The sequence below is a fragment of the Mytilus californianus genome, unplaced genomic scaffold (genome assembly GCF_021869535.1).
Source record: "Mytilus californianus isolate M0D057914Y unplaced genomic scaffold, xbMytCali1.0.p SCAF_12, whole genome shotgun sequence".
NCBI lineage: Eukaryota > Metazoa > Mollusca > Bivalvia > Mytilida > Mytilidae > Mytilus > Mytilus californianus.
Window position 1 is genome coordinate 57,173,676 of NW_026262604.1, and position 16,555 is coordinate 57,190,230.

Genomic DNA, 16,555 nt, shown 5'->3' on the forward strand with positions numbered 1-16,555 from the left:
TTACACACTTTTTCTTGATTTTTACACAAAATATAATTCAGCTTGTCATTAAATTTTTACCTGCCATGAACAAGAGCCAACAAAAGCAGACCGATACTTAAATCTTGTAATTTCTTTTTAAAATATACAAATCAAGACAAAAAACAAATCTCTAAGGATCCATACGGGGCGGGACCAGGTGAATAGAGAGCGAAAGTGTCACCTGCTATGAAACACCTGTCTAAAAATCCATTTCAAATCGAATTTGCACAATAAGGAATAGTACACAATGGGTTAATTTACATTCGTCTTTTCTGGTATCTTATAATCTTAGACTTCGAAAATATGTTTCGCTTTTGAGCTGAAACTCGGGCATATCGTATCGGTCAACAAATTCGTAGTGGTGACCTTTAAACTTATGTAGAGATGATTTCAGCTATTTTTCCTCATACTTATGCTTAATTAGAGACTGTGTCAAGAAAACACAAAGATAATCAAGTCTATATAATGTTAACGTGTACACAGATGGTGTATCACTTAATATATGTAAATTTGTACATTGCGGAGGAAGGTATGTTCCTGCAGAGGAATGGAAAGTTGGCAATGGGAATGCTGAATTCGTCATTGATCCTAGTTAAAAGTCGTCCATATGCATCAAATTGAATATGTATCTGGTTGAATGATACTTCGTCAAGTATTATACAGAAGTTGGCGTGAGAGAGATTTGTACTGTACTGTTAATTAAAGTTCAAACGTATGCCTAACACCTTGTTCATGGCATTCGTTATTCATTCATCTTGTGTCAGCTACAACTTAATGACGATTGATAAATTATGCCATGATCTAAAAATATGGTTAGAAGTATGACAATATTTAGAAAAATCGACAAATAATTTGAATAAAAGATTATATATAAAATGAATATAATCATGTAATGTTCGGGAGGATTTTAGAAATGTAGATAAATGTAAATGCAGAATATTAAAAGTTGAATTTGTGAATTAATTTTCCTTCCGAAAACACTAAGGAAATCATTAGCATTAAAATACGTCTCGAAAATCAAAGAAAATAGTGTAAAGGGCACAATTTCAAAATTTATTAGCTTTATGAAACATATAACGTATACTGTGATTTTCGGGTGCACACTTTTCCCTTAAATAACATTCAAAACGTTCGCTTAAAAAAAAACAAGTTACAAAAAAAAATTATGTTTTAAGAATGTTAAAACGCACAAAAAGTCAGAAAAAAAAACATAAAATAAATCAGCCAAAAATGTCAATGTTCAACTTGATGTAGTTATAACCCTTTTTTATTTTTTTAAAACAATTACAGAATTTTATATACTTAATCAAAGAAAAACACAATTAACAGTAATTAAATCAAATTATTGTATTTATTTATTTAAAATGGTAGAGTAAAAAGAGGCGATTTGTTGGGAATAACATGGATCACCTGTTATTACTTTACTATGAATGGAGGAAAAGATTAAAAGACTTTATAAAAACATACCTGCTGTGAAATAAATTCAAGTGAGTTGGCACTACCTCTTTGTTTCTGGAAGAGACGGTGAAATAACTGGTCGAAATTTTCTTTTGTCCCAGGTAAAAGAAACGCAAAATACTTCAATATATACAAAATCTTTGATTGTTTTTGTTAAATTTATCAGCTTTTATAGGTTGAACTTTGTAAATACAGCTGTTTCACAAGCCACGCCTCTTTAGGGGGAGATATATAATATTCATAGATATGTTAATTTGTTAACGTACTGGTTCCCAGATATGATCTCTGTGTTTCATCTCATAGAGACATAACTTGGGAATGTTACCAGTGTAGAAAAACATGGTAGTGACTAAAATTTAATTCTTAGGAGGTCCAAAAGTGGAGGTAGGGGTAATATAGAATTTAAACTCTTAGAAGTTCAGGGCATATAAATGTTGAAAATATGCCGCATAGCCCTATATTTTGACCTTTGAATAAAATAGTAGTACAACTTTCCGTTCTGGGATATAATTTTTCACAAAACTTCATAGTAAAAGTTGCACAGTTTTAGCCGCAAAGGGAGTTCCTATGGGAAATTGCGTTGTCTATATATACAGAATTGAAACCTATATAGGGTGAAAAAAGAGAACTTATAGAATTTCACCAAATCTGGTTTATCTCAGAGATATAAATGAAATCAATTCAAATACAAAGTTTGATGAATATTTCATGAAGATTGAGAAAATCCTGGGCTTTAACTATGATGACTCAGCATAAATTCACAGTTAACAGTATACATAGTTTACTTAAAGGCCTGGATTAAAAATAAATTCTTAATGTATGCATATTTGTAATTCGCATTGTGTAGAAGTGCTTATATCTACTCTTCGCAGTTATTGAAACTCATAGATCCTTCCTGAATATTTTTTTTTGGGGTGTTTTTGTTCTGTCGATAACCCAAAAGTAAGCCGTAACACCTGAATGCGCTTTTTTGTGACCGCGGCATAACAAAATACAAGCTAGAAATACACAAATACCTCAGTAACACTAACAATAATGTGTTCTATCCTAAATATGTACTGAATATTCCATATTCACAGAAAAAAGCAGAATAATTTAGCAAATGTGAGGCTCCTGTGGAAAAAAACCAGAACAATGCCTACCGCCCTGGTTCACAAAACACATCATTTAACCTGTAAATGGTATAATTTTATTATTTCAAAGGTCTTTTGTATAAAAAAACAATAACTGTGCTTTGAAATTATGCAAAAAACAGATGTTAGCAGTCAGTTCTATGAAACTTTTAGTGAAGTCATACATTAGAATGGTAACTTCATACATACAACTTTTGAAAATACGGCTTTGTTTAAACACTTCTAGTTCATATATTAGCTACATTATGTTAGATATATGATTAGAGATGATATTGGTGTGAAAACATTTCTACACTGACCATTTGAGGTAGGTAGAAAATGTTAACTTTAATTGACAAATTGGCATACAGTAAGATGTGGACTGTAGACATAAGCTTTACATGTTACCAGTGTAGAAAAATATGGTAGCGCCTAAAATAAAATTCTAAGGAGGTCCAAAAGTGGAGGTAGTGGTAGTATAGAATTTTAGTATAAGTCTAAACTCTTAGAAGTTCGGGGCATATTAATGTTGAAAATATGCCGCACAGCCCTGTATTTTGACCTTTGAATAAAATAGTAGTGCATATCAACTTTCCGTTCTGGGATATAATTTTTCACGAAACTTCATAGTAAAAGTGGCACAGTTTTCGTCGCAAAGGGAGTTCCTATGGGAAATTGCATTGTCTATATTTACAGAATTGCAACCTATAGACTCGGGTCGATTTAATGCTTGCAAATTTTATAAATTATATCTGCAGTGGCGTAGCTTGATCGTTTTTTCCAGTGAGGCTAACTCGTTGAAGCTTTTTGAGTCAAGACTTCAACATGGTTTATAGAATGCGGTTATAGATTTGGTAGCTTATTGGATTGATCAATTGCTGTTCGCGCAGTGATGTTTATTTAAAGAATGGTCAGGACGAGAACAAATGAACAATAGTTCAATAGAGTTGGTCGACTAGGATGAACATGATAAAAAGGTAGAAATTTCGAATGCAACTCGGAAAGAAACCTTGCCATCTTACAGGCTACAGTCTCCTAAAAAGTGGTTTAAAGGGATCTTTAATGTGCAGAGTGTCACGTTAGATCTTCCTACACGATATATCGCATTAAACGTTCTCGTTTCAAGTGAACGTGGCTTCGTATTTATACTTCCTGTGCAACCAAGCAAACTCCTCTCTTAAATACTGATTTTACTTTTAGACGGTCATCCTATGCAATACTAAATTTCTATACTCCAGTGCACAATTTGGGTCATTATATGTTGGGTATAAATAAATGAACTCTGTATTTATTTGTATTCATAATTATATCTTTGATGTTGTATACAATTATAAATTGACAAAGAGGAGTTTTATTCATTTAGTTGTTTTTTTTCATTCTCTCTCTCTTTAAAATTTTTGTTTTGTTTAGTTGGCTTTTTTATTGATTGTATTGGGTTTGTTTTGTTTTGTTTTTTTTTTTTTTTTTTTTTTTTGTTGGTTTTGTTTTGGGAAATCTTTATCATAAAATAATGGTATTTTCAAAAGTGCTTTAAATCAATACATTTGAATGTAATAGCTTGGTTAAAAAAGTAGCACATCCATGCTGAAAGGAATATATTTATATCTACATTGGTCACTTCCATGAGACAAAGTTGGACTAATCATTTAACTAGTTTAAAAATGTGGAATACGTGTGTGAAGGGTAAAGAGGTCCAATGGTTGAAACCATCTTATAATCTTTAGTCCAGCTGATTCGTGCATATTTTTAGAAGAATTGTGGTAAAAGCATGAAACTTTGCACAATTGTAGATATATATTTCGTTGTTAATTTAAGCTATGAATCCCTCAGAAAAATCTAATATGGCAGCCGTTTTCAAGATTTCTGCCAATCAGGCCAATTTTACAACCAAGTATAAATTGAATCAAATAAAATTCAAATCAAATCTTTTAAATATATACGAAATGTAACCCAACGTTTATAGTTAGTCATGACGTTATAATAGATTTTTCATTTTTTTTTTCAAAATGGCGGAAAATTTCAAGACGGCCGCCAAAAAGTGAAAATTAACAAAACTAAGACAATGCTCTTTGCAGTTCATACAATCTTTGAGGGATTGCGTTTCCATGTGCATGATACATAAATGTTGCTTGCAGGACATTTAATCAAAAATCCCATAAATGGAAACATTCGAACGTTTTCAGAATGCCATCATAATTTGTTCGACCGTTAAGTACCATCTGAGTCACAAATGATAATGGATATGTTCCACTTCTCCTTGAAACAATCATTTCTTTTTCCTCGATTGTGGTTACACTAAGATGATCTATAGATACGAATAATCAAAGAATTTCTTCATGCAATGAATAACATCACGAGTGATTTTTGAATGCCTAAGTATCTTACCTGTCTTTTTTATTATCTAAACAACAACATATTTTCAAAGCAGTTTGTTTTCAAAATGTTTCTTAAGGACAGCCCATTGAGTCTTTGCCTCACTTCCCACCACATTTGAAATAGGACCGTACATTACATCATTGTCCTTTCGCGTTTTCATCTACCGTGACATCTGTTTTATATCTGTCAACCAATGTATTAGATCATTACAAAATGCTGATACCTTTGGGATAAATGTCCAATAGGGTATATGCCATCCGCATTCACTCGAAGTAGCACTCTGGGTAAATGGCCGAAACACTTCCCCGCCTAAAGCTTTCACATGTTTTGAGAATGTTGTGTTTTTGCTTTTAAACCGTTCCTGTTGTAGAACATAATGTGGATTACTTGATCACGTTACCTTATTTCAAAGCTGGATTAGAATTTGTTAATTTCTATGGTAATTTCTAGACAAATCACTATTAAATGCTGAAGTTGTTCGATATTGATGATCAATCTGATTGTCCTACCTTTTCCTTTTACAAGTGTGTAAATGAGCTTGATCTACATTTACCATTTTCAAAAATCGTTTGCAACACTTAAACTGTATAGGTAAATGGCATAATATCGTTATGTATGTGATTAAGTTGACTGTCAATTTCCCTCGTGTTACTCCATTTTTTGAATGATACATATTTCTCACCAGGGTCTCGTTCCTAAGTAAAAATTATGTCAAGATCTTTGCAAAAGAATGAGAAGTACACCTACTGTTACCTCATGGCCATGTCTTGTTCATGATGCATGAGAGCCTCTAAAAAGAATCTGCTGTTCATTAAGTACTATGTTTCCTTGATTGAACACTTGTTCAATCACTGTTTTCTAATCAATCACATAAGATTTTCTACGATGCCATTTCTATACGAAGACTTAAAACAAAACTATTCTTTGTTCTGTTAGAAATATGTTTGCCCAGTTCCACTGTTCCGATTTTGCAAAAGCAAAAAACGATTGATCACAAGTGATCATTGTTATATGTCTCCGAGAAAAATTGCTGGATTATATTCATGGAATGTCGCATCGTTGTGACAGATTTGATCTCTTACTGAAACATTGGTCAATGTGGACTGATATATAATGGCGGAAGACCAGTTGTCTTGGCTCTGGATGCGTGGTATGCTGTCCAGACATATCTAATGTTTTCATTATCATTTGCTTCAAGCCATCTGAGTTATCATTGTGTTAACTTATTTATACCATGTAAGGATGCAAAATTGAATAGGTAAACCAGGTTGGCATACATGTATTTCTGGTTAGACAATTGGCAGAGTGCATGTTCATAAAACGGTTATCATTAGATGTAAACATGAAACGCGTGGTTATATTTGGTTAGTATTAAGGATATATCTTATTTAATAGTAAAATATATACTAAGTTATAGATATAATACGAACAGTTGTGCTGGCGCATAATATATGTGTTAAAGTACCGAAGATTATAAGGGAAATGCATATATTTCAAAGCAATAGGTTATGACGAATTTGCTAAGTTAGACTAAGAAAATGCTGAAGTATTGAAATTGTCGTTCTATGTAACGATTCTTTAGCCGTAGTTTAACAATATTAATATTGTCCACGGCTGCTGCTGTAAAACCACTAGGTTCGCGGGAGGAACCACATAATCAATGTTGAATGTTTCATAAATGGAATCTTCTAGTACTGTAGTTTTTGTCATTTAGTACCTCCTTTCCAGGTCCTAGCATCCAGTGGAAGGCCAATATACATTAAGCGATGGTTTTACTTCAGTTGAATGTAATGTTAAAGAATAATATAGAAATAAAACAGAAGTTCCTTTGAAATGAATAGCGTCGTATTTGCCTTAATGGAATAACTCGACTGCATCTGAATATTTGGCCAAACGATTATCAACTTATGTTTTTAATGACTATTGAAAAAACATTTGCCTTCATCATGTATTTTTGAACTACCTGCATGTGCAGCTTTTTCAAGTAACGTTATCTTACTAAAAGATGATTGCTGTTGCTTGTTTAATAGCAACACGAAAATAATAACCAAACAGAAGAAGCAAGCACCTGCCTTGTTAAATGCCTGGCAAGCCTGAGATTACTGCAATTTTTAAATCATTACTATGTCCTCTTTCAGTTGATCACAGAGAAAACTGTTCGAGTCGAAAAGAATACATTCTAGTTAAGTTTAGCTTAAATATTGGAATAACATCAGTGTCTTTACGTGATTTCTCTTTATAGACTACTGTTCTGCAAAACTGGTACCGTAGTAACGATTTTCTGTACTTTCTTCACAAATCTTTTGATGTTTGATAAATGTGGCATACACTTTGTATTAAAGTGCTCTTAGTTTTACTGAAGGTATGTCAATACAAAAACTTTGTAACCTTCTATAAGGGAATTTTGTTGATTTTAATATCTTATGGCGGCCATCTTGGGAAAAGTCGCCATATTGAAATTTCAAGTTGGGTCCATAGCTTATATTGTTCGAAGCGCCCAGCACTTCTAACATGACAAATTTAAACTAATATAAGGGGAATTATTGATTTTTATATTTTGTGGCGGCCATCTTGGAAAAAACCGCCATATTTAATTTTCAAGGTGGATTTATAGCTTATATTTTTCGAAACATCCAGCACTACTACTATGCCAAATTTGACTTGAAATTTGACCTTATATAAGTGATACATGTTGATTTTGATATTTTATGGCGGCCATCTTGAACAAAGCCACCATTTTGAAATTTCAAGATGGGTCCATAGCTAATATTGTTTGAAACACCAAGAGCTACTACCATGCCAAATTTGGTACTTTTATCATCAAACCCACATTTTTTTCACCGATCTGCAGGACTACTTATATTGTACTCTATACCGAAGCTATCTCTCTTGATTATTTCTACTTTTTCTAAGACAAAATCCAGTTAGGCTGTTGTTTCACTGTCTCACTTGAAGCTACGGCTCTGGTCTGTCTATTGTTGGAGATTATTCGTTGACTTCTTGATGTCTTTGTGGTTTTTATTTGTCGTTACGTTGTTGTATCGTAAACTTAAACAAGACATCTCCATTTTTTGTTCATATTCAGAAAATCTATTGACAATTCGATATGCCGATATGTTACTGTCTGTGATTATAATGGTCCTAAATCGGAGAGAAATTTCATATGCGACAGTTATCGATAGTATCAAGGAATGCTGCAGGCATCAAAATTATCGTTAGGAAACTTAAGCAGCTTCAGATTTCAGCTGACACCGACATTGCGATCTCAATATCGGTTTCTTAAACAAAAGAAGAAATAAAATATACCAAGGGGATAATCAAAAGTCAAATAAAAATAGACATCATGATGGCTAAAAGAAGAAAATAAAACGACACAATAAAACAAAAGCACTTCACAGAAGAAAATAAGATGAAATAACACAAACCCCAATAAATACCGAATTTGAAGGTACCACGGAAGAGTAAGCAGGTTCTCCTACATTAAGGCTACCCGTACAACATATAATGAGGTGTGTTATAAAGTTTCCAGTTATCAGTATGTACAAATTAAAATGTCAACCAACTGCATGGTAACCATGCACATGAAATGCGTAGCGATGATACTAGATCAAAATTTGGACTGAACACTCTTGAAAACTAACTGTTCTCTATAGTTTAAATTGTTAACCTTGATGTTAACATATAATTTTACAATAAAAACAAAGATTTGAAATTATGTTTTAATGAAGCCTGATCGGTGGTTTATAATAAGAATTGATACACCGTTTACTACAACCAAAAGTACAGCATCTTCCTCTTCTCGGACAGTCACGGTCCCTATCACATTCAGGATTTTTCATTATAGGACATCTTATGTTTGACCTCGAATTTCTTGGACATCTCCTTTCTACAGGTGGTGACCCTGTTAATAAAAAATACAACATTACAGAGTATACACGACGGAGGAATATTCGAAATTGCGTACACCTAAAGGAGAGGCTCTAAGAAAATGTAGCCATTTTTGTATTTATTGTATCGTAATACATGCGGTTTTTTTTATATTCTAATACAATAGTACTGTATTACTAATTAGGTCAAAATATATTGAGATTATGTTTCGCGACAGGGTAAATATAATCCGCGCTGCATGCACTGCCAGTTTGCCCAGAACAAATACTACATTTATACACACACGTTTCAACCATATAACAATAATGAGAACAAATGACACACTAAAACACGTTTGAACCATATTTCCATAATGAGGCCAATGACAAACTATAATATACACGTTTCAAACCATATTATCATAAATAATGATGCGAATGACACACTATAACATACACGTTTCTACCATATTACCATATATAATGAGGCGAAGGACACACTATAACATACACGTTTCAACCATATTACCATAAATAATGAGGCGAATAGCACACTTTAACATACATGTTTCAATCATATAACATAATGAGAAAAGTGACACACTTAAACTTACACGTGTCAACCATATTGGCATAATGAGAGCAAACGACATACTCAAATATGTACGTTTCAACCATATTTCCGCAAATAATGAGGCGAATGATACACTAAAATATACGCGTTACCACCATATTACCATAAATAATGAGGCGAATGACACACTTAAACATAGACGTTTGAACCGTATTACCATAAAAAGAAGAAATAACACACTAAAACATACACGTTTCAATATAGAAATAAGGAGATGTGGTATGATTGAGAATGAGATAACTATCCACCAAAGTTCAAATGAAGGGGATGTTAGCAATTATAGGCATCCGTACGGCCTTCAACAATGAGAAAAACCCATACCGAACAGTCGGCTATAAATGGCCCCGACATGAAAAAAATGAAACAATTCAAGTGAGAAAACCAGCTGCCTAATTAATAACAAAAAAAGTTAACGAAAAATAAGTAACGCAGACATGAACCAACGACAACCACAGAACTACATGCTCTTGAATTGGGACAGTCATATAAAGAATGTGGCGGGTGTTAAACATGTTTTTGAGCGCTCAACCCTCCCCTAATCTTGGACAGTGGTGTAACAGCACATCATAAGAACAAACTATAAAAATAAGTTAGAAAAAGGCTTAACTTATCCGATTGATACAAAGCCATATTACATAATGAGAAAAATTGACACAATTAAACACACACGTTTCAACCAAATTACCATATCACCAAAATGAGAAGATGTTTCTAAGCTGATTTGTGTGTCCCTCGTGTCATAACTTTACAATATTTTGCTAATTTCGGGTAACTGGTGTCATTTCTAGGAGCACTTACGATCCAAACATGTGTGCATCCAAGTAGTTTTAATTGGTATCGCATTATCTTATAACTATAAATTTACATATATTACTTACATGTACATCGGCATGTTGGACATCCACGTGCGTCCATAACGTTTCCATTTGGACAGAAGATCATACAAACTGGTCCACAGTCAAAAGGACGAATCGGGTCTACTATATCTGTAATTAAGAATTATGTCTTTTTTTATTTCTAAATTTGTTCAGGTATTGTGCTTTTGGGTAAGGGTGATTACAATATTACAATTAAAACCAGGAATGTTGAAATTGGGGACATAATTCCAGACAACTGAATATAGACGGTATATAAAAAAAAACAATTGGGATGGTTCCGTGTTTCCGATTAAAGAGATGCAACCTTTGCACCACTTTGAACCCGCCTTTCCACTGACGTCACCCGACCAGCCCATAAAACAGGTAATTTTGTAGAGAGAAAAAATCCTGAAAAATTCCAGGCTTACTTGTTGACTGTTTGGTATTCCGGGGAGGATGATTCAATTCAATTTATTATCTTTTTTCATCTGCTGCTGTGCATGATAATTTTTTCAGCGGCTTTTCATTTTGTGTTGATAATATTCTTGTTTTGATTTCATTGCTTAAAAAGTATTCTACATAGGGACATTTGTTTTCCGATATACATCCACGTTAAAATCTATTTTCAATTTGTACATATCCTGCATTTTGTGTTTTAGAATATTCCTTTTCATTCTGTCTTGAAAAAAATATTCATTTTCAAAATCCCCTTCCCCAGAAAATGAAATTGTCACCCCTAACAACAGTCTACACCAGACGGCGCGTATAGTCTACAAAAAGACTGATTTGTGACGCTCGAATATGAAAAAAAGTTAAGAGGTTAAATACAGTACGAAGTTGAAGACCATTGAGGACCAAACATTCCGAAATTGTATGCCAAATACAAATAAGGTAAACTATTCCTGTATTAGAAAAATCGTGAGTATTCCGAACAATTCAGAGTTTTGAAAACAATTAATTTATTAAAATGACCATATCAACATTACTGATTGTGATTTTACAATAATCAGTTCATTCAATGTGTAAGGGTGCTTGCAAACAATTAACATATTTCTGATGTATTTATTGTAAACTGCATATAAAGGAATTTTTTAAATGTACATTGGAAGACATTTGAAATATAAAATGTATGTTACAATAAAAATAAAGAAATCGATGAAAAAGGTGTGAAATATATTTGTTAGAATTCCAGGAAATATGATTTTGTATTTCTGAAAGGTGACCATGATAACAGATGTTACAGTTCAATGTATATTGATTTCATTACAATCGATATACAGGATGTATTACATAGTTTCCGTGTATTTTATAGCCTTTCAACCTGTTTAAAAGTTTATTCATTGAAAAAAGTATTCATTTATGTGTTAACGAATATTAAAAATTCTGACGAAATATGTCGGAGAAACATTTATTTATTAATTTTTAAATCCATTTAAATCCGACATCATGTTTTTGCTTTGTGGAGTCAGAAAAAGTCGTTAGTAAAGTCAATATTAAATGGGGTCTTCTGTGCTGTCTCGTACTGGCGTTCAAGTGGCGATAACTCATATCGTTATTCAAAAACGCATGTCCGATTGCTGTTGTCTCTATATATAGAGCTGCATGCGTGTGTCGTATATTTTTTCTTTCATTTAATGTTGCCCTTAGGTATAATTCTCATATTTTATTTAATTTCAATTTTTTACAAAAACAAATAAAAAATTGTGAATAGTTTTGATTGCATTTTTTACTCGTTCATTGTTTTTGGGAACTCCTAGGATTTACCGTGCAGTCAAAGTTTTTTTTATTATTTTTCATTTGGGAAAGTAAGGAAGTGTAGTGACCTTCAAGTTTATACTGTCACGTGATGAATAATTTATCATTTTCCTTATATACCAATATTGTTTATTTTTGGATTATTTATGGTAATGTGTGATGAAATGACCTCTATGTCATTGGCTATCTGTCTTAAGCTGTTACTTTCATATCTAATGTATTACTTATATTGTATACGATTGGTCGTCTCATTTACAGCGAATAAATTTTCCCTTGTTTCAAATTTACAACTTTATAGAAAATAAAACTAATGCAAACTATATAACTACCTTTGTTTACACAAGTCCTTTTACATTCCTTAACTGATTTGAAATTATTTCCATTTCCACGACATCCGCCATAGATAAAACTTTTACAATTTCCTGTATTTGCATCATAAAAATATCGTCGGAAAGCTGCTCTGCAGAACCCAGTCTTTTTTGGAAGATAACAAGGATCTGAAAATATATTTTGTATATTTGAATAAGGAACTATTGCATATGGTTTTCAAAGGTCAATTTCTGGAATGATGACTTTGGGAGTGATAGTTATGGTGTGAATAAAAGGGGAGGGGAGGTGTGGATGTATACGTAAATCAAACATCAACCAAACAACGGTCAACACTCGAAGACATTCAGAGCTTAAGATATGGCATTTAAACCGTTGATTGTTTTTACGGAACATGTAGGGGTCCACTTTACACAACAAAGTCTATTAAACATTTGTGATTTGTCGTCTTTTAATCATTGAAGCTTAAATTTCCGAAAACTGCATGTACCAAATATTAACTGTTTCTGTATGTCTTCATTTCAAAATAGATAAATAGTTCGCAGCTTTAAAGAATACAAAATATTGTAAAGGATGAAAAAAACGAACTTCAATAAGTTTGAATAGTGAAGAAAGCAAATACACTTACCTCGAATAGGTTCAGATCGACCCTGAAATATAAAAAAAAAACAACATTTAAATAATGTGTTATACTGTTTTAGATTATAAATTGTGGATAAAACTGAATTTTTAAGTAAACAGTCAGGCTAACCGAACCTTGTGTTTTGTTTGAATTTGTTTTGTGCGTTTAAAAGAGACAACATATACAATAGTTTTATTTACAAAACACTCCCCCTCTGAACAAACATTTCTATGCGATGAACAATTTTTAGGGCAGTAGAGGCTGATATTTGGGCAGCGGGGCCGACACTCTCCTTTAAGGAGTTTTATATATTATAAATCCATAGACATTTTAAATGTATCACTCCAAAAGTTCGCTTCCCAGCCCACTCCCTTTTCAAAATCCTTTATCCGCACCTGGACATTTTACAGCTTAACGATTTTACATTACCAACATTAAAATGTTAATAAACAATATACCTAATTGATCAACAAATCATCCATTATTTATCAAATGTAGATATTATTGTACGGTAAATGTCCAAATTTAACGAAGCAAAAACGATTAGGGCATGATTTATTGTAGTTTTGATAATGAAAGGAATTTTTTAACTTAACATCTTTGTATGTTTTTTTTAACAACTTCGTGCGATAGCAAAGAAATTTTTCATTTTTATTAAATGTCTAGCCATTTTTTCCTCACGACTTCATAATCCGAAAATTTGATAAAACTTTTGAATGCAAACCAGAAGAAATTATATACTTCAATATTTTTACCAGCTCTATTCATTTCTTCCAGAAGACACTGTTGATAAATTTTTGAAACTATACATGTATTGAAGAAACAAAATTGTTTTTATTTTTAGTAAATGTTACATATCTCTATTGTTTATTTGTGTTATTAAATAGTAATCCGATTGCTTTGATTTAATTCAAATACATCTCTTATGTTTTGAGAAGAAGAAAAAATAAATCGAAGTACACATTTATTATAAACTCCAAAATTTCAAAATTGCATTTTAAGCACATTGCGCATTATGTGTACCCCTTTTCTCTGTTAGTAAAATATGTGTGTTTACATACCTCTATGTCGTGTATTTGTAGAACAACAATCTGTAGAATGAAATAAACAAAGTATTGTAACATGTTGATAGGTGTAGTAACTTTACCTGTTGTGTTTTATCTCTAGGTTTATATAGGTTGTCATTTTTTTTTAAATACGTATATTATCATAAATATGGGATGAAAAATTCTTGTAATGGTTTTGGTCATCTTTCAAGGGAATTTTGTTTTATATTCCCTCAAAAAAGAAATCAATTATTTAGAAAACAAAAATATTATTAAACGTACATGATAAATTAGTAATTAACATAATTGAGCTGCGTCGGATAGAAATCGACCTTATGCAAGTGCACGTATGCATGTACATGTATAAGACTTTTATTGGTTTTGGAACATTCAAATGCGATATAAAAGATGAATTTTGGTCTGTTTTGTAGGGTCCTTATATCAACTTAATTGTTTAGGTGTACGGGGTGTATAATTTCTAAGCCACAACCGGTCGTAAAGGGAAGATTTAATCCTAAGCTAAGAGTGTAAACGGTCCGCGCTGACGGCACCTTACAGCACCCTTGTAACAACTTTATAAGGGAACAGGTATCTTTTTACAAGGCAAACTGTCTATTACTATCCAGCATTCCACCCTCGTCTTCTATGGTAGTCCAAAGTTCCCGCTCTCCATCCTAATCGATCGTTCAGATCATACCATTGCATTTATTATTATTTTGTTCTCGTGCTGAATATCCATGAACGAATTGACACGAGACGTTAAGCAAACCGTTATGTTATCAATCACTGTAATCCAGAAACATGTTTTCTGTACTTTTTTATTTTATTTTTATTTTATTTTTATTTTACCAGAAAAGCACTTCTTCAAATGTCTATAGCCGATTAATAATCGACTCTTATTTTATCCGAAGATATCATCAAACTCGTTAACCATCGGTCATTTCTATAGTCAACCCTGAAACTTGACCGAGTGTAATTTTGAAATTAAAACGTATTTCATGACAAGAATAAAATGAAAGACAAGACTGGTACAAGTTAAAAGAAAAAAGATATAGAATAATAAAGTAAAAAGAACAGATAACAATACTCAAGCAAGACCAACACGAATTCTTTTAAATTAGAACTTGTGGTGATCTTAGGTGCTGCGGAAAGGTAAACAGGTCCTGCGCCACACCAATCTTATACGAATCAAGCTGCTTGTTAACTGAAAAAACCTGTCTCCGTTTGGGTAAAAAAAGAAAGGCTCATAATCAAATTAAAGACTTTGAAGCATATATGGACCAAACATGGGTGGTCTATGTCTTGCAATTGGTGAAATATTTAGCTTTAACACAACTGTTTAACGCAGTCGCCACCGGGATAAATGTCAATAACTGCTTAATGAGACATCTAATGTTTTGGTCATATGATAGTTTTTTATGAATCTTCTAATGATGATATCTTTTGCTGTGCAATATCTTGATAGCAATTTTTCCCAAGATAGTCACCCACTGGGTTCAGCCATTTTAGCATTTTTGTAATCTTGCAAAACTCATCATTTTAACTGTTGACAGTGTCAACATATCTATTTTAGTTTATATTAATTTTGTTCACAGTTGCAAATACTACATGATTATTCATTACAAAAGTTGAAGCAAAAGACACCAAAGGGATATTCAAACTCGTAAATCGAAAACAAACTGACAATACTATAAAAGAAAAAAAAAACAAACGACGAAAAGACAAACAACAGTACATAACGCAAACCATAGGGAGCTAAAGACATGACAACACAAACCCAACAAAAACATCGGGGTGATATCGGATGCTCCGGAAGGGTAAGCAGATTATACTCCACATGTAGCACCCGTCGTGTTGTTCTTGTATGTAAATCCCGGTAAAAGGTCTAATTCAGTAGGTCACTTTCGAGGAAAAGATGACGGGATTGTGGTTACGACAATTGGAACATATCTGTCGTCATCTGTGAAACATATATTTCATAATTATCAACCAAATCATGATGACGTCCGTAAATTTTATAAAGGAATGATTTCAACGTCACCATTTAAAACTCTTGGTTTCCTTGTAATCAGCAACCCTCTATCAAGGAATTCGCGATAAGAAATGCACGCTCATGAATATTGTATCTCGGGAGTATCGTATCAACTAGGAGATATATACTCAATATGTCGGCGCTGCTGGAATGTTGCTTTATGAAAATGGAGAGTGCACAATCGGAAAGCTGAAATCATCTCTTTTATCGTAAAATTTCTTCTCAGCCAACCCTCATTATAAATTTCTAGATATAAGTCGAGATATAAGGCACACTTTATTGTATATGTTGTATCCTTTATTTCAAGTTCGATGGGATACATGCGTTCAACATAGTCACCAAACTGTTAATAATTAAGTGAGAGAACATCATCTATAACATGTATAAAGCGGAACGTGAAGTTAAAGGACAATAACTAGATAAAGGCAGTAGTATACCGCTGTTCGAAA

The 16,555-nt window shown here is 32.7% G+C and overlaps 2 protein-coding genes across 2 annotated transcripts in view; one reads left to right on the forward strand and one right to left on the reverse strand.

Annotated features, from left to right (window-relative positions):
• LOC127722059 (cytochrome P450 3A8-like) overlaps nt 1-16,555 on the forward strand; it is a 497,429-nt gene extending 480,874 nt beyond the window's left edge. Inside the window, exon 14 of the transcript XR_007991622.1 lies at nt 16,539-16,555. The gene's annotated coding sequence lies outside the window, so the exon portion shown is untranslated. The remainder of the gene's footprint in view (nt 1-16,538) is intronic.
• Nucleotides 8,679-14,180, reverse strand: LOC127722069 (BPTI/Kunitz domain-containing protein 4-like). The gene is made up of 5 exons (XM_052228923.1): nt 14,090-14,180; nt 13,035-13,056; nt 12,409-12,576; nt 10,346-10,453; nt 8,679-8,868 (listed from the first exon to the last, which is right to left on the reverse strand). The coding sequence occupies exons 1-5, from the start codon at nt 14,150-14,152 to the stop codon at nt 8,687-8,689; spliced, it is 543 nt and encodes a 180-aa protein (XP_052084883.1). The 5' UTR covers nt 14,153-14,180; the 3' UTR covers nt 8,679-8,686.